This window comes from Ogataea angusta, assembly GCF_019207475.1.
Source record: "Ogataea angusta isolate 61-244 chromosome Unknown 61-244_NODE_1_length_1302399_cov_90.877568, whole genome shotgun sequence".
In the NCBI taxonomy this organism is placed as follows: domain Eukaryota; kingdom Fungi; phylum Ascomycota; class Pichiomycetes; order Pichiales; family Pichiaceae; genus Ogataea; species Ogataea angusta.
Genome location: NW_025065215.1, coordinates 1,285,484 through 1,302,399, shown reverse-complemented (window position 1 = coordinate 1,302,399; position 16,916 = coordinate 1,285,484). Strand labels below are relative to the sequence as shown.

General features: G+C 50.0%; 11 protein-coding genes across 11 annotated transcripts; 8 read left to right on the top strand and 3 right to left on the bottom strand.

The window, feature by feature from the left end:
* Positions 1–323: 323 nt before the first annotated feature.
* KL928_000795 (uncharacterized protein) lies at positions 324–1,515 on the bottom strand (the record flags this gene model as incomplete). Its single annotated transcript, XM_043206529.1, has 2 exons — positions 324–660; positions 884–1,515. 2 exons carry the CDS (start codon positions 1,513–1,515, stop codon positions 324–326), a joined length of 969 nt encoding a protein of 322 aa, XP_043062690.1.
* Positions 1,516–1,648: 133 nt separating this feature from the next.
* On the bottom strand, positions 1,649–3,240 carry KL928_000794 (uncharacterized protein; the record flags this gene model as incomplete). Its single annotated transcript, XM_043206528.1, has 2 exons — positions 1,649–2,426; positions 2,984–3,240. 2 exons carry the CDS (start codon positions 3,238–3,240, stop codon positions 1,649–1,651), a joined length of 1,035 nt encoding a protein of 344 aa, XP_043062689.1.
* Positions 3,241–4,233: 993 nt separating this feature from the next.
* On the top strand, positions 4,234–5,346 carry KL928_000793 (uncharacterized protein; the record flags this gene model as incomplete). Its single annotated transcript, XM_043206527.1, has 2 exons — positions 4,234–4,571; positions 4,758–5,346. 2 exons carry the CDS (start codon positions 4,234–4,236, stop codon positions 5,344–5,346), a joined length of 927 nt encoding a protein of 308 aa, XP_043062688.1.
* Positions 5,347–5,489: 143 nt separating this feature from the next.
* Positions 5,490–5,986, bottom strand: KL928_000792 (uncharacterized protein; the record flags this gene model as incomplete). Its single annotated transcript, XM_043206526.1, has 2 exons — positions 5,490–5,860; positions 5,944–5,986. The coding sequence occupies 2 exons, from the start codon at positions 5,984–5,986 to the stop codon at positions 5,490–5,492; spliced, it is 414 nt and encodes a 137-aa protein (XP_043062687.1).
* Positions 5,987–6,418: 432 nt separating this feature from the next.
* KL928_000791 (uncharacterized protein) lies at positions 6,419–7,495 on the top strand (the record flags this gene model as incomplete). Its single annotated transcript, XM_043206525.1, has 1 exon — positions 6,419–7,495. The coding sequence occupies one exon, from the start codon at positions 6,419–6,421 to the stop codon at positions 7,493–7,495; it is 1,077 nt and encodes a 358-aa protein (XP_043062686.1).
* A 120-nt stretch (positions 7,496–7,615) lies between these two features.
* On the top strand, positions 7,616–7,939 carry KL928_000790 (uncharacterized protein; the record flags this gene model as incomplete). Its single annotated transcript, XM_043206524.1, has 1 exon — positions 7,616–7,939. One exon carries the CDS (start codon positions 7,616–7,618, stop codon positions 7,937–7,939), a length of 324 nt encoding a protein of 107 aa, XP_043062685.1.
* A 234-nt stretch (positions 7,940–8,173) lies between these two features.
* On the top strand, positions 8,174–9,463 carry KL928_000789 (uncharacterized protein; the record flags this gene model as incomplete). Its single annotated transcript, XM_043206522.1, has 1 exon — positions 8,174–9,463. The coding sequence occupies one exon, from the start codon at positions 8,174–8,176 to the stop codon at positions 9,461–9,463; it is 1,290 nt and encodes a 429-aa protein (XP_043062684.1).
* A 72-nt stretch (positions 9,464–9,535) lies between these two features.
* KL928_000788 (uncharacterized protein) lies at positions 9,536–10,199 on the top strand (the record flags this gene model as incomplete). Its single annotated transcript, XM_043206521.1, has 2 exons — positions 9,536–9,610; positions 9,927–10,199. 2 exons carry the CDS (start codon positions 9,536–9,538, stop codon positions 10,197–10,199), a joined length of 348 nt encoding a protein of 115 aa, XP_043062683.1.
* Positions 10,200–11,327: 1,128 nt separating this feature from the next.
* On the top strand, positions 11,328–12,833 carry KL928_000787 (uncharacterized protein; the record flags this gene model as incomplete). The annotated part of the gene is made up of 1 exon (XM_043206520.1): positions 11,328–12,833. The coding sequence occupies one exon, from the start codon at positions 11,328–11,330 to the stop codon at positions 12,831–12,833; it is 1,506 nt and encodes a 501-aa protein (XP_043062682.1).
* A 383-nt stretch (positions 12,834–13,216) lies between these two features.
* Positions 13,217–14,065, top strand: KL928_000786 (uncharacterized protein; the record flags this gene model as incomplete). Its single annotated transcript, XM_043206519.1, has 1 exon — positions 13,217–14,065. The coding sequence occupies one exon, from the start codon at positions 13,217–13,219 to the stop codon at positions 14,063–14,065; it is 849 nt and encodes a 282-aa protein (XP_043062681.1).
* Positions 14,066–14,676: 611 nt separating this feature from the next.
* KL928_000785 (uncharacterized protein) lies at positions 14,677–16,488 on the top strand (the record flags this gene model as incomplete). The annotated part of the gene is made up of 1 exon (XM_043206518.1): positions 14,677–16,488. The coding sequence occupies one exon, from the start codon at positions 14,677–14,679 to the stop codon at positions 16,486–16,488; it is 1,812 nt and encodes a 603-aa protein (XP_043062680.1).
* Positions 16,489–16,916: the final 428 nt, after the last annotated feature.

The following is a 16,916-nucleotide window of genomic DNA, read 5'->3' as shown; positions in this document are numbered from 1 at the left end:
GGGCAGCACGAACAGGAACGGGCTGATGGCCGACCCGAGCGTGAGGTCGAGCAGCGCCGTGCGCAGCGGGCCCAGGACGGCCAGCGCGGCGCGGATCATGCGTGCGCCGGAGATCCAGCGCGGGATGCCTGTGTCGCGCATGACGCTCGACTTCTGGACCTTGCATGCAAACACCAGCGCCTGCAGCGTGCGGTCCCAGAAGAAGGAGCCGCGCTCGAACTCGCTGGCGCGGAACCGCTGGTTGGCGATCTCCGTCGCGCGCGCGCACCCGTTCGAGAGCGTCAGGTACATCATCAGCAGCTGCATCAGCGTGTAGAGGCTGGTCACGAGCGCGGCGCGCGTGCGCCCGGCGGCGGCGGCCGTGGCCAGCAGGTGCTCGCCGAAGTTGCTGTACTCGCGGGTCTGCGCGGCGATGCGCTCGTAGAAGTTGGGCCCGCTGTTGTCGAAGCGGTCGACCGTCGACGTGATGACGCGGTGCGCGAGCGCGCTGACCATCTGCGAGCACGGCGAGTCGGCCCCGCCGAGCACCTCGTCCAGCGACTCGAGGAGGCGCTGCTCGATCTGCGCGACCCACCGGCCGTACGAGTGCGCGCCCACGCGCAGACGGCTGTTGGCCGTGAGCTCGACCGTGGCCATCGCGACGCCGGGCCGCGCCGCCGCCTTCGGCACGTCCACGTACCACACGCCGGCCGCGTCCTGCTCCATGGTGCCGTTCAGCAGGCTGCTCTCGGTCGGGTTGCGCTTGAGCTGCTGGCGCAGGTTGCGGATCGTGTCCTTGAAGAAGCGGCCCATGACCTGCCCGCTGGCCTCGCGGATGCGCGCCTCCTCGTGCTCGTGCTGCGCGTCCCACAGCTCCACGACCGCCATGCGCAGGAAGTGCGACAGCGCAGACAGGTTGCGCATGCGCCGCTCCATGCTGGGGTCCAGCTGCGTGGCCTCCGGGTCGTCGCCCACCACCACCATCGGCATCAGGTAGAACCCGACAAGCAGCAGCTGCCCGCCGAAGCCCTCGCGGGCCCCGGCTGCGGGCTGCGCGCGCGCCAGCGGCGTCAGCGCCAGCTGCTGCAGCACCTTGCGCGCCGCACCGTAGATCTCGCGGTGGTTGGGCACCCGCGTGTTCAGCTGCAGCTCCCGGTACCGGTCGTAGCGCAGCTGCGGGTCCAGCGCGCTCTCCGAGTGCTCCATCCCGCGCGCGTAGTACCGCAGCATGTACTCCGCGTCGTCGTTGCTCAGCTGGCGCAGGCCCTCCACGTCCTCGAAAGACACCGCCGCCAGCGTCGCCGCCAGCCGCCGCAGCGCCAGGTCCTCCGCGTCCGCGATCCGGAAGTACGACGCCACGCCCGCGGTGCGGAACTCGTCGGCAAAGCACGGCAGCCCCGCCGGCGGCTGCGTCAGCTGCGCCAGCACACACACCAGCGCGCCCGCCGTCGCACGCGCGTACTCGGTGGCCGACGCGCCCTGCCGCAGCGGCACAAACTCCGCCGACCGCGTCTCCACCATCATCACCGCGTTCATCGCGTCCGACGGGCCCGTCTGCACCAGCCGCCGGTACGCCCGGATCGCCTCGCAGTAGTGGAACGCGAGCACCGCCGTCAGCAGCTGCCGCACCGCCAGCGCCCGCTCCCGCAGCCGCTGCAGGTACCGCACGTCATCCGCAGGAAACGTCGTGAGGAACGGCCGCTCGTAGATCGTCCCCGGGTTGTCCTCCCGCGAGAACCCGCGCGCCGTGATCTGGTGCGACCGCGCGTGGTCCTCCTCCGCCAGAAACTCGTCCGGAATCAGCACCCGCACACGGTCCGTCGCGTACTGCTGGTAGCAGCACTCCTCCACGCTGCTGTCGCTGTGCATGGGGCACGCCTTCGCGCTGCTCACCTGCGGCCCACACAGGTGGCACTCCCGGCACGCCCAGCCTCTCTGGATGGGCAGGAAAAAGTCCGGCAGGTTCATCGGGTACACGTTCGCCGGCCGGTTCTGCAGCGTCGTCCGCGAGCTCTGGTGCACCGTGATCGGGAACGCGTACCGCGTGTGCCTGCTGTCGTACCTCAGGTTCAGCCCCACGCTCAGCGCCAGCCGCCCGCACGCGTGGAACAGCGCCGCCACCTCTCGTGGAATGTTCCGGTTCGGGTGCGTCTGCTGCACAATCTGCTTCAGCATGTTTCTGGTCAGAGACCCAAACTTGATCACCTTGTTCCACTTCGGCTGCCGCAGCGAGTACACGTGCATCAGAAACCCCACCTCGTGGTTCAGCGCCAGCGAGTAGTCCGCCAGCACCGCCGTCGTCATGTACCGCGCCCCAGACATCTCCACCACCTTGATGAACATCTCTGCCGTGTGCTCCCCGTCGGTGTTGTACCGTGGCAGCGCCGGCAGGCACCGGCACTCCCGCAGCCGCTTCTTCGTCGCCTCCGAAAACGCTTCGTTGGCCCCTGGCGGCATCTCCACCTCGCTGTCGGAGGACTCCGAGTCAAGGCGGTCCACAAGGTAAAAGTCGCTCATCTGCCTTCAAGGGAGGACAAACTGGGCCTCTTATATGTCGGTGCGCAGCCGCTAAGGGCAGCCGATAAGCAGCCGCTCGCCGACTTGGTGGGGGCACTATACCATTCGGCCACTGGCGCTTCTCGTTTGGGAAGTTTCTACTTTAAATATAGGGTTTTAGTAATTGCGGATAGAGCAGTTGGCTCATGTAGTTCTTTTTTTGTGTGCTATGGATTGTCTCGAGGAAGACCTTTCTGGGTGTCTAGGTTTGAGCTGGCTACGGCCACTGGTTGCTGAGATATGACACCCGCCACCATCAGACCCGCCGTGAAAACCCGCCATGAAAACCCGCCACCAAAACCCGCCATGAAAACCCGCCTATCTTGACCCGCCACTAAACCGCCACTAAACCGCGACTAAAATCGCCAATGGGACACCATATTGCCCTCTTCATCTACACACTCTCTCTACTGCTGCTCTCCAAGGTGCACCGGCGATGATGAGAGACGTCTCTGCATGGCTGTCTAGGTTTGAGCTGGCTACAACCACTGGCTGCTGAGATATCGGACCCGCCATGAAAACCCGCCACTGAAACCCGCCACTGAAACCCGCCATGCAAACCCGCCGTTCATACCCGCCGCTCAAACCCGCCGCTGGACCCGCCATGTAAACACCACGTCCGAACAATAGAAACCCGCCACCAAACCCGCCACGTAAACAACACCCACTACTTTGTATGGGAGGACCCGCCACCGGACCCGCCATGTAAACAACACCCACCAAACCCGCCACCTCTGCTCCCGGCGAAAACACCCACCGCTCTCATAGTTAAGACCCGCCACCAAACCCGCCAGCGGCGCGCCCGCCGTGGAAACCCGCCGCAGAAAACACCCGCAGAACGCTCCGCGTTTTTGCGCCCACCGAAAACACCCACCCGCCACCCCCACGTCCCCCGGGCCGGCAAACGCTCGGTATAGGTCTTAGCAGTCCACACGCACTGTTAAAGCTGGGTCGTTAAGGTCAGCACACGAGGTGCAACCGATTTCACGTAGGTAAGTTTCTTTGGCAACTTCTCACTTGCTCACTGGTACCAAAACAGCGTTCCACTCTCCACATTCAAGATTTCCTACCGGGCCGGGTGCTTAGGAGCCCAGTGGATGTTAAGGAAACGCATCTGAAACACTCTCGTTGGAGATTCTTCTGGCTGCATACGCGAATCTTTTTTGGTTGAAACACGTCACGCACGAGCCTCTGTGACCTGAGTACTGCTGTGTAGCACAACAAATAACCGTAACTATTGGGCTAGCGTTGGGCTTTGTAACATAGCATTCTCCCTGACTAGTGCTATCCTTAAGCGCTGAGTTCGAATCAAACTTCACTCTTCAAGTCTCCTGTGGTTGCTAGAACCACCCAGCGCCCTTATGAACCTATGCCAAACCTCAGCATGCCTGACGGAAACGATCTTGGGCATTGACAATCCGTCAGTGACCTATCCTAAAAACTCTGTACAGCCAGCTTGTCCTTGGTTCTGCTAGGTCTAGGTCTTAACAAACAAATCCGCCGCACCGGAGAGTATAAATTGCGTACAGCGTATTCTTGAACTTAACAGGTACAGCTTGAGCGTAGCCATTGTGAAGTGATTATGTTGGATCTGACTATTCGAGCTCGCGACGTTTTTTGAATTGCTAGGTAATTTCACCGCCTGAGCTTTCCCTAAAGGGAAATAAATAAAACAACCCTCGATAAGCTTTCCCGACCATGGACTATAGTGCCAGAAAGCAAAAAGCATTTCCTTCCAAAGAAACGACTCTCTCTTACTGGATTGGAGAGGCCGAAGCTAAGCTTGCTAAGCATCGAACAACGGAAGAACTACCCGAACAGTCTGATGTGCTGATCATCGGATCTGGCCTCAGCGGAGCTTCGGTGGCATTCAATCTGCTTGAGCAGACAGATGAGAAGGTATTGCTGCTAGAAGCTCGTGATGTCTGCTCTGGGGCTACGGGAAGGAATGGTGGACACATGCGGAGCTACTATCATCACGATCAGTACGAATTCTCGAAAAACTACGGGCAAAAGGTTGCCGCACACATTGCCATGTATGAGCACGAAGAGCTCAATGTGGTTGGACTGGTCAGGAAGTAATAATTGCAACTTTGTTAGAACCTCGTTCGTGACTTACGATCCTTAGAAAAATTTGGATTAAGGGATTACTATTCGTTTGTAAACCCCTATTATCAGAAGGTCAAAGATGGAGTGAGGATAGTGTTTGATGAGCAAGCCAGAAAAGAGCATGAAAACACTTCGTTTGGGGTCTACACACCTACATCCTCTGTGTGGCCGTACAAGCTAGTCTGCGGTCTTCTCGAAATTGCTCTTTCCAAAGGGTTGAACCTACAAACAAACACTGCTGTCGAGGAGCTGGAATGTCTTGAGGACAATACTTGGCTGGCGAAGACGCCACGTGGACACGTGCATGCGAAGAAAGTTGTGATCGCCACCAATGCTTACACGAGAGCTCTTTTGCCGGACTTCTGGGGCAAGATCACGCCTGTCAAAGGCGTGGTCTCTCATCTCCAAACAGAATCAAACAAGACTCTTGAGACCAACATGGTTCACACAATACCCGTCGAGATCGACTACATCAGCGTTCAAGACGATGGGTCGCTGATAGTTGGAGGCGGCGGCCAAACATACAAAACATCTCCAAACCGAGAAATGATGGTTGACAATGCAGACGACTCTTACTTTCCAGAAGAGACTAGGCAACACTTTTCGGAACAAGTCTGGCAGACGCTAGATTTGTCAACGACTACACGTGGACTGGGTGTATGGGCTTCACAGAAGACGGGTTTCCTTTTGTTGGTGACTTGACGGCTTACGGGCGCCCAAACATGTTCATATCTGCAGGATTTACCGGTCATGGTATGCCTCGTATCTTTAGCTGCTCAAAATACTTGAGCGAGCTGATAGTGGGCAAGGAGCCCACTACAAGTATTCCCGCACCATTCATGCTATCAATCGAGCGAATGAGCATGGAAACGCCATACTTGGACTCGCTGAATGTGGCTGTAAATAACCCTTAAGATTTCTTTCACCGTTGAATCTTGACTTACGGCAGTTCCACACAACGGACTGCCTGAGGGCAGGTTCGGCGGAATGTCGAGGACACCCCATACCAGTCCTTGCTGGTTCCTAAGTTCAGTCTCCAGTATGAATTCGCGTACCATGGCATAACCGATACCGTTTATCAGCCAGATCCAGGCGTCCGTACCCCCTGCTTCAGGATCAGCGACCAGAGGACAAATGTGCAGTCTTGACCAAGGGAGACCTCTGAGCGGAGGCGGTCCACGTCGCCTTTCAGACCATTTTGTTTCCACCCGGCCTGCTCACCTGCCCGTGGTCACCGCCACGTCTTCAGAAAGTTCTACACTTTAGCCCACATGGTGACAGCTTACTATGCATGCATACCCTGGTAATTCAATGTCCACTCGTAGCTGCTACTTAGCTTCATCTGCAGTCTAACACTATTTTTCAGTGCATGGGACTCCCATGTGAGTGTTTCATAATCAGATTGAACATGCAGTGCAAGACTCGGAGCGGGACTTGTCCAGCTTCGATCATGGCCTCAGAGCACTGCAGGTTTAGATACATTCTTGTCTTGCTAGCCCTGCTGGTCAACCCGGCCAGTATGTTGCTTAGCGGCTATACGTTTTGGCTGATGCCTCTAGTGTTCCTTGGTAGCTTCATTATTTGCTGGTTGATGAGACTTGGCAGACCTCCAACTTAATTTTTTCAGCGATTATCACCCTGAAATCTGCCTATTTTGGAAAAATCTTATCTTTGCAAAGGGAAATTTCATCCGCGCGCATCTTGTTCCCGCCAGCGATAATGAAAAATTCCACGCTTGGGGTATCGTGAATCTTAGCTCCGATTCATTTCATTAATGTCGAAGGACTGGTTGAAAGATGGACCAGACCCGGTTCTTTCGACTGTGGTCTCGCTAAAGGAGAAAGGTATTCACGTGAACGAGAAGGATCTTGACGATGCGGCAAAGTACACAGGACTCGCAGAAGACTATACGCTAGATCCTGATTATGAAAAGAAGCTTGTGAAAAAGATCGATTGGTATATTTTACCAATGGTCGCAGCATTGATGTCATGCCAGCTGATGGACAAGACGACAAACTCATATGCCGCTCTCATGGGACTCCGAACAGATCTTAATATGAGCTCAGAAGAGTATAGTTGGGTCGGGTCATCTTTTTATCTGGGCTATCTGGTTTTCGAGTACCCTGCTGGGCTGGCCTTGCAGAAGCTACCCTTGTCGAAGACATTATCTGCGGCAGTGGTTATTTGGGGCGTCGTGCTAATGTGTCACGCGGCTTGTCAGTCTGCACCAACATTCCTTCTCTGTCGTACCTTATTAGGAGTATTTGAAGGGTTTATGAACCCAGCATATATCCTGCTAACTTCCCAGTGGTACAAAAAGGAAGAACAATTTATGAGAACTTGCTTCTGGTACGGCTCTCAAGGATTGGGTACTTTATTGGGCGCGGCAATAGCGTACGGGCTGAAAGTTCACAGAGACGGAGAACACTCGTTTGCCTCGTGGAGACTGTTCTACATAATTACAGGCGTGATCACAATCTTCCTTGGAGTTGTCTCCATGCTTCATATTCCAGATCTTCCCGTGAAAGCCTGGTTTTTGAATGAAGAAGACAAGCGTTGCTGTGTTGAAAGAGCTCGGCACAATCAGCAAGGCTTTGGAAATCATCGGCTGAAATTACCTCAACTAAAAGAAGCCGCTCTTGATCCGACCACCTACCTAATTTTCATCTATGCGATGAGTTACGCTATTCCCAATGGTGGCCTCAACAATTTTGGAACAATTTTACTCAACTCAGACTTTGGTTTCAGTACCACCGACTCAATGCTGATGAATATGCCTGGTGGTGCCATTGATGTGGTGATCCCTCCTGTAGTCGCTATCATCAATCACAAGTTTTTAAAGGACAAATGACTCATTTCTATGATACTGGTCAACCTTCTTTGCGTGCTTGGCACCTGTCTTCTTATCTTTACAGGCCCTAAAGGATCCAGGCTCGCAGGATACTATATCATCTACACATCAACAACGTGTATGGCGGGCATAGCGTCTATCGTTTCATCCAATGTGGCTGGCCACTCGAAAAAGGTTGCCGTCAGCACAGTCTTTCTCATTGGATACTGTGCTGGAAATATGATTGGGCCCCAAACATTTGTTGAGGCGCAGGCTCCTACTTATATTGGTGCTAAGACCGCGATGCTGGTGTGTTATTGTGTTGGGGCAGCCGCTATGGCAGCAATGTACTTGATATACTACGCGAGAAACCGAGAACGGGGCGAACCACCAGCCGAGAGTGGAGACCTCGCTTTTGCAGATCTGACGGACAAGCAAAATCCCGATTTTAGATACGAGCTCTAAATAAAATTTTTGCTTATCACCGTGCTTCTCTCAGGCGCGTTTTATTTTCCAAGGTAATACTCCTCTGTAAGACCTGCCTCCAGATGGTGAATACGGTATTTTGCGCTCGGCTTCGGCTAACAGCTCACTCAGAGCCTCTTTTGAAAAAGCTTCCTAATTAGGAAGTTGCGATTTTCTTAATTCCCTAGCCGAATCCTATAAGTACTTCGGTCCGAGCAGATTTCACCGAACAACATGAAAGATCTTCTTCCTTGGAAACTCCCTGCTCCTCAGAAATACGCCTTTGTTAATGCTACCGTTATCGACTCTGCTAACGGTGTCGCAATCGAAGGCTTAACCGTGCTCACAGGAGACGGCAAGATCGCAGACGTCTTCAAAGGAGCAGCTCCGCCAGACTACACAATTGTTGACTGTACTGGTAAATATTTGTGTCCTGGACTTTTTGACAATCACGTTCACGTGCTTGCCTCTCCTGGAGAGGACAACTTGAAAGATCTGTTCCAGCTCCAGCGTGACACTGCCATGTTTCGTGCTGCAAAGAATATCGAGTCGATGTTGGCCAGAGGTTTTACATCTATTCGTGACACTGGAGGTGCCGAATATGCTATGCTTCAGGCCATTGAGGAGGGAGTCATTAAAGGACCACGTCTTTTTTATTCTGGCCCGGCCATCTCTCAGACTGGTGGCCACGGAGACTTCCGTGGACGCGAAATTCCTTCTGACCACTGCAACTGCCACATGCGCTCTCTAGGTGTCATTGCCGACGGTGTTACTGAGTGCATGAGAGTTGCCAGAGACAATCTTCGTCAGGGCGCACACTTCCTTAAAATAATGGGCGGTGGTGGCGTTGCTTCTCCAACAGATAAGCTCACTAATATGCAGTACACCGAAGAAGAAATCCGTGCCATAGTCCAGGTCGCCGATTCCTACGACACATTCGTCACTGCCCATGCATACACTACTCGATCTGTGCGCGCATGCGTGCTCAATGGATGTATGGGAATTGAACACGGCAATCTGATGGACGACGAGACGGCCCAGCTAGTTGCTTCCAAGGGTGTCTATGTCACTCCGACTCTTGTTACCTACAAAATTATGAGCTCCAAACAATTCAGCCGCTTCTTGAGTGCCGACTCCCAGGAGAAGAACAAAGTTGTGCTCAAAAGTGGTCTGGAGTTTCTCACGCGTGCCAAAAAATATGGTATCAAGATCTGCTACGGGTCCGACCTGCTTGGAAGTCTTTCAGCTTACCAGACGTCCGAATTTTCGCTCAGAGGAGAGGTGCTACCTGCAGCCGATATCCTCAAGTCTGCGACTATCACGCCAGCTGAGGCCCTCAAGGTTGACCATCTCATTGGGCAGATCAAGCCGGGCTTTTACGCTGATCTTCTCGTCCTCGAACGCAACCCGCTAGATGACATCAGCGTTTTGGACCACTACGAAGAAAACCTGCGTGTTGTCATGAAAGATGGAATAGTCTACAAAAGTAACTGGGATGGACTGAAGTGCGAGGTAAAAGCCTAGTGCGAGGTACATTTATATAAAGTGAACTAAATATATTCTGATCAAGAATTATCTTGACTAATAGCTATACCTATGGTAAAGATCCTGTTTATCAGTGAGATCCAAATCAGGATCATATTCGGGCATATCACCTTTTTTGAGCAAATCGTCTCGTCTTCTATTCTCCTTGATGCGTTTCCATCTTTAAGCGACCACGAGAACCTCGGACAACGCCCAGAATGCTAAGTCTGTAATCAGACCTGTCATAAGTGGGGTCTTTGCTGTAGTTCCACCACTGCGGATAGACAATGCCGGCAAGCGAGTAGCCCACGTAGAATGCGTTGTTAACAATAGATTTTTTGGTGTTCCCACGGACGTTCGACGCATTCAGACTCAAACATATCGAATAGAAAGACGTGATACAGGCACCAAGCCAAGCCCCAACAATTAGACCCCACCCGTTATCCTTGCGCATGCAAATCAGCATGATATTTCCAATGATTGGGACAAGAGTCAGGATCATTATTGTGATGCATCGCTGATTAGGGAACTTCCACCACATTGCGACTCCAACCCAAATAGCCAAAACTGGACCGCGCCGGAAGGAGATGAATATTCCATGGTCTTAAACTCGTCGTATCCGAAATTGTTGATCATCAAACTAGCGAATATTACAGGACCCGATGTAACAGTCACGCAGAAGCCAAATAGAAAAGAGCTCCATGTAGTCCAATCAGTCAAGCATTCTTTGGCCTGACCCCAGTCCCAGCTATTTTTTCTCCTCTGTCGGATTCAGCAAGAATTCAGTGCACAGCCACTTGACGCTCCCTCTCGTTCAAGAACCAAGCACCTGATGGTTTTAGAGGAACCATGACACAGAACAGAAGACCAGCGACAATGGTAACTGCTCCACAAACAAGGTATCCAATTCTCCAGACGGCCATATTTAAATGTGTTTCACCTTTTCCAATTCCATAAAACCAAAAGGTTACCGAGACTTGGGTGATAGCGTTGCAAGAAATCCATATTGCCGTTCTCAGACTGTGCTCCAATTTTTTGTAGTACATAGACGTGACAACTACAAAGGAAGGCGACACACAGCCTTCAAAAAAGCCAAGAAGCACTCGCATAGCTAAGAATCCCCCAAAGTTATGAGGAGCAGCATGTTGCATGCACACGGCTGCCCATAAAACCGAACACCCTCCTATGACAAGTTTAATTGGGAGCATACTCAAAAGATACATGTAAAAAAACTGAGAAACTAGCTGTGCCAGATAGAATCCAGATGTTAACCAACTGTACTGATTTCCGTCCAGATTCAAGTCCGTTTTGACTCCAAAAACAGCTGCATAGGACAATGATGTTTGATCAAGATACTGACTGAGAGAAGAACACTAAGCACATGAAGGGAAGAACATATAAATCTATTTTGCGAACCACCCTGCGTTTTTCCTCGGAAGTATAGTCGATGAAATCCCTTGGAGTTTGAACATGGTGGAGCTCTGTGTTAGCGTTGTCCTTTTTCGTTAGCTGCGCAAACATTAGGTGGCTACCAGAGGCGCGGCTGTGACATTTTAAAGAGCCATACAAGCGATCCCAACTTAGGATAGCTTATCATATGAGCGATAAAAACTATCAAATTATCTGAAATAGGAAGTTGCGCGCCTAGCGATAAGGGTAAACCCACCATCGGCAGTTGCGCAAATAGCCCGACTTTTCGATTCAGAGTTCTCCGGAAGGTGACCTAGAGATACCTTGAATATGGTTGGATGGACCACAGCTGGTAATCTGCTCCCAACGTAGCAGATCTAAACTTTTCTGTCATGTGATATGCTGTGCCAAAAAGTTTCAAAAGATAAGTTTGAAATAATATCCTAACTCGTGGATGATTAAATTCGTGGCTATCAAGTCCGCAAGAAGTTTTGGCAGGTGCCATAATTGTCGAAGACGGAAAAAGAGCTGTGATAAACAAACGCCTCGATGCAGCTCTTGTGTTCAGCGGAACATTGAATGTGTCTATCCGGACAAAAGAACTCATGCTCGATCGTCGGTGGCATCGCGCAGTATGTGCGAGGTCATCAACAGCCAACTACTACCACAGAGACCGCTTGACCCTCTAAATACAATGCTGAATGATGTCGAGAGACAATATCTTCATAATGTGAAACAATATGTATTATCTTCCGTTAAACATCATCAAGCTTTGAAGTTTCTACTCCCACTGGCTCACGATAACAAGCCGGTACTATACGCTTTATGTTCATGGGGCGCATCACTACGTCCGGAAGATTTTTCCAAAGGATCTTCCTTGCTAATGAAGTCGATGCGCTTATGCAATCAGCTTTATGGAGAAGTTGTAAAATCGGAAGTCAACGTTTCACAGCAAAAGCTTCTTGAGCTAGTTGCGAGCCTGACCAGTCACGTTATAGTTGGGTCTTCTATAGGAAGCTCTTTTGCCTGGGGCTCAAACTTCTTTAAACTGTGCATAGTTTACAAGAAGTTTGGGCTTCGTGCGCTCAAGGAAAATCCTACAAATACTGACTTTACTACCTGGCTACTTCGCTCTTTCTTTTACCATGATGTGCTGAAGCTCACTTCAAGGAGAAACTTCAAAACTGCGTTTCCGTTGTCAGAATATAAAAGAATTTTGGATCACGAGAACAGCCTCAAAGGAGAAGTTTCAATGGACCAGTACAACCCTTTGATGGGCTGTTGCGTGGAACTATTCTTGCTTTTAGCAGAGCTTAACAACTTTTACGACGAATACAGCAGGCGAGTCGAGGCAGTCTTTGAATACTACAATCGGCTGAATCCCCTGCTTGATACAAATGATACAAATGCACAGTATGAGATTATCACAGGTCCTGAGTATCTCGAATATGAAAGTGCGCGTATAGAGTTTCATGATTGGCTTGATAATCAAAGCAGGACTCTGATGGACAAGATCACATCCGCAAAGCCAAACCTACCAAACATTGCCAGCCTGGAAGACGTTCAACAGAATGAGATTTTGTTGACATACTTTGAAGCAACACAGGTCACATTGCAGCTATTTCTTCTCTCTAAAATCCGTCGCATGTCTTCTCTTGATTATGAAGTTAAAGGCCTTATGCTTCATTTGTTCAGTGCTATGAGAGTTTTACTAAACTCGAGCCTAAATCCTTATTTATCCTTTCCTTTGTTGATAGCTGGAGTGGTTGCTGCGGAACGCCACGACCGATTAACAGTGAAAATGTTATATCTGGGAATTTTGAGCCGCAGCGGGGAAACGAACATACAGCGGATCTGGACGATAATTGAGGAATTGTGGAAACTGAATCCGGATGGAAATAGGCACCTAGATTGGCAGAGCGTTATTGATCAGTTGGGCTATAACATTTGTGTCTGGTAAAGAGTTCTTGTTGAATTTTGGGACTATTCAAGATTTATACACACTGGGCACCCTAGACTCCAGCTTGAAACAGCTGCACCACAATTTTATGTACCCTACTACTTTGCCTGATCTCACATACACAGTCTTAGCTGCGGAGTTCCTTCCAAATGCTGCGGCCCTTCCAAGAACAGTAATCTAAGCTAAGTTGTGGGGCAGGATGATTTTATCGGCTAAAACAGTGACTCTGTTGACCATCCTTGGAAGAACCTTGGCCAAATTAATTGAGCAATTATAGCCCCTTTGGCATCAGGGTGCTCAAAATGGCACCTCCTTGATCACGTTAGAAATCCATAAACTGATTATAAATGCGAATCCATTTGACGATTTCTTAAAAGTGCCAGATGACGATACCTACTGTAGAGACCCCAGATACTTTTGAAAGAAAGTTCGTGAATCCTCCTGGACCAGCTTTGGCGCCGAATGTCCTGGACCTTTTTTCACTGAAGAACAAAGTCTGTGTGGTGACCGGGGCTGGTCGGGGAATTGGCTACCACATCGCAGAGGCTTTCGCGCAGGCCGGTGGACGTATAGCTGTTTGGGATTACGTGGAGCCAGTGAAGGCTGCAGCCAAGATATCCGAAAGCACTGGCGCAGAGACAAAAGCCTATGGGTGTGATGTCGGCAATCAACAGAAAGTTAAAGAAACAGTCAACCAAATAGTCAAAGATTTTGGAACCATTGATGTATTTGTTGCGAATGCTGGTATCCATATCGTTACAGACGGGGTCATTGATTCTCTGGATGAGGATGGGTCAAGATGGTGTAGAGTCATGAACGTTAACCTCAATGGTGTCTACCATTGTTCGAAAGCAGTTGGTAGAGTATTCAAAGAACGGGGGTCGGGATCATTGATTTTTACCGGATCCATGTCAGGTCATATAGTGAATATTCCAATTCATCATGCAGCTTACAACACAAGCAAGGCGGGGGTAATTCACTTTGCCAAGTGCCTCGCAATGGAATTCAAAGATTTTGCCCGAGTCAATACAGTTTCTCCCGGATATATTGATTCTGGGATCAATAACCATGTGGACCCCGCTTTACGTCAAACATGGCAGAAAGAGATTCTTCTCAGAAGAGAAGGATATCCCCGGGAATTGATCGGTGCCTACCTCTATTTTGCTTCGGACGCATCTACATACGCCACTGGATCGGACTTAGTTGTTGACGGAGGCTACACCATTCATTAAAATTTGCAACCGAGGCGAAGTTTATACTTTTTCGCTTATAGGATTATACTTTATGGCTTTTGTGCTTAGCTGTGTTGTCAGTAACCAGAGGCTTCCCTGAGTCATATAGATGCACGACGATCAGGCTTGCTGCATCATGTAACTGGCTGGATCATCTGAGTCGTCTAATTTAGTGTATTCTCGCGAACCTCTTGAGGTTATGGCCTTGATCAACGATGAAGCCCAGTCAGTGAGTATTCAGGTCCAGTATGCAGGCAATGACATAATGCGCTTCATAAATCCTGAAACTCTATAAATCTCCCAAGCATGACTTCATCGACGAATAAAGATCTACAACCGGTTTCCGCTTTTGTAGTGGCTTTGAGGAACAAAAATTCTTCGGGATCGAAATTACCTAATTTGACATAATAATGATTACCGTTGAACTTTCTGGTAGAACTGCCCACACGAAAAAGTCATCGAGTCTTTTAAGCCACGGGCTTAGCGGTACCATTAATGAAATGCCGAATTGCTTAGCTCACTAAACCGAAGCCGACTGCGTTGGTCAACAACTATAAATATATCTCAACCATGTGGAGAGTAACTAGAGTACAAGCCAGAAATTTTGTGCGATGTTGAGCAGAAACTCTATCCTTTCACTATATTTGAGTCTGGCAAGCTCAATTGCTGCCCCTGTTTCAGACACCGTTTCGAGCTCCTCGAACTCGACCTCGTTAACTGAAATGTGTGACTCGTCTTACATCCAGAGTCTTATTCCTTCCAACGGTACGTTGTTAGGAATTGACTTGATCCCTTCTTCCGTTCAGGCAACCATTGTCGACCCCTCAGCTCAAGGTTCATCTTCTTCGGGAGCTAGCTCAACCAGTACGTATACTTCCAAGTACTGCAGTGTCACCCTTGAATACACTCACACGGGAAAGGGAGACAATGTCACCGTCAAATACGCTTTCCCAAGCCCTGATGAGTTCTCCAACCGGTTTTACCTTGCTGGAGGTGGTGGCTACACTCTGAACTCGGATGCTACAGGCGGACTCACTTATGGTGCTGTCAGTGGAGCTACCAGTGCTGGCTATGATGCCTTTGACTATAGCATGGATGAAGTCTTCTTGTATGGTAATGGCTCCATCAATTGGGACGCAGCGTACATGTTTAGCTACCAGGCTCTTGGTGAGCTAACTGTGGTTGGTAAATACCTCACCAGAGAATTCTATGGTCTTGCCCAAGAAGAAAAACTCTACACCTATTTCGAAGGATGTTCTGACGGAGGTCGTGAAGCAATGTCTCAGGTTCAAAGATGGGGTGAGGAGTACGATGGTGTTATTGCCGGTGCTCCTGCATTCAGGTATGCTCAGCAACAAGTTCTCCATGTCTTCCCGGCCACAGTTGAGCACACACTTGGCTACTATCCACCAACTTGTGAATTGGAAAAGATTGTTAATGCTACCATTGAGGCATGCGATGGCTTGGATGGCCGTGTCGATGGAGTCATTTCAAGAACTGATTTGTGTGCGCTGCAGTTCGATCTTGAAAGCCTGGTTGGTCAGCCATACTACTGTGCTGCTACAACTAGCTCGTCCCTAGGGTTCGGTTTCAGTAAGAGAGATGACCAAAGTCAGACTAGCGATACGCCAGAGCAAAGCGGAAACATCACGAAAGAGGGTATCGCGGTTGCAAAGCAGATTTACGACGGTCTTTTCAACAGTGATGGAGAAAGAGCCTACCTCTCCTTCAGAATCGGATCATCTCTCGACGACGCTGATACCACATACAATTCTGATGACGACAAATGGGAGCTAAATATTCCTTCCACGGGTGGACTTTATGTCCAGAAATTCATCAAGCTTCTTGATCTGGACAACTTGGATAACCTTGATGGAGTCACTTACGATACCCTGATTGACTGGATGAAAATTGGTATGTACAGATACTTTGACAGTTTGCAGACAACGGTCACTGACCTCACTCCCTTCAGAAACGCTGGGGGGAAGCTGATTCACTACCACGGAGAGTCCGATCCAAGCATTCCTCCAGCATCTTCGGTTCACTACTGGCAAAGTGTGAGAGACACATTGTATGGTAACTTGACCTTTGAAGAGAGTCTGAAAGAGCTTGATGAATGGTACCAATTCTATCTCGTCCCAGGAGCTGCACATTGCGGCACAAATGAGTTGCAGCCAGGTCCTTACCCAGAAACCAACATGGAAATTATGATCAATTGGGTTGAGAATGGCGTCAAGCCAACGGGTCTGAATGCTACAGTTTCCGAGGGTGAATATGCCTCAGAAAACCAGGAACTGTGTAAGTGGCCAACTCGTCCACTCTGGAGGTCTGGCAATCTTTCCACATTTGACTGTGTGTTTGACCAGGCTTCTTACGAAAGCTGGACTTATGAGTTCCCAGCTTTCAAGATCCCTGTTTACTAAATGCTTCATTTCTTTCGTTGATAAATTCTTTTTTTAGCCAATTTAGGTCGCTTCAACATCTTTTAATCTGAACGTGCGTAGCCGGACTATCAGAGATAGAAGCTGAGTGTGGGATTTGTTCACAAATGTACAACTCGGAGGAATATAAATGTCATGATTGAATGGTACTTGTAAAGTCAAACACCTTGATGCATATTGGTCTTGACGAGAAAGTCTGCAACGATGGTTACAATTCACATGGTAAATGCTAACTCAGAGTCAAAAATTAGTATGTATCTTTCAGGGACAGGAGGCGCGGAGCTTCGGCCCGACTGCAAATTTGCCACACTAGCTTTTCCACCGGAGTTCGGATTCAGTTTTATAATACAAATTTTCGGGCCCCAGCACAGCCATAAGTCAGCCAATGTAGTGTTTGACCCCAAGCAGAT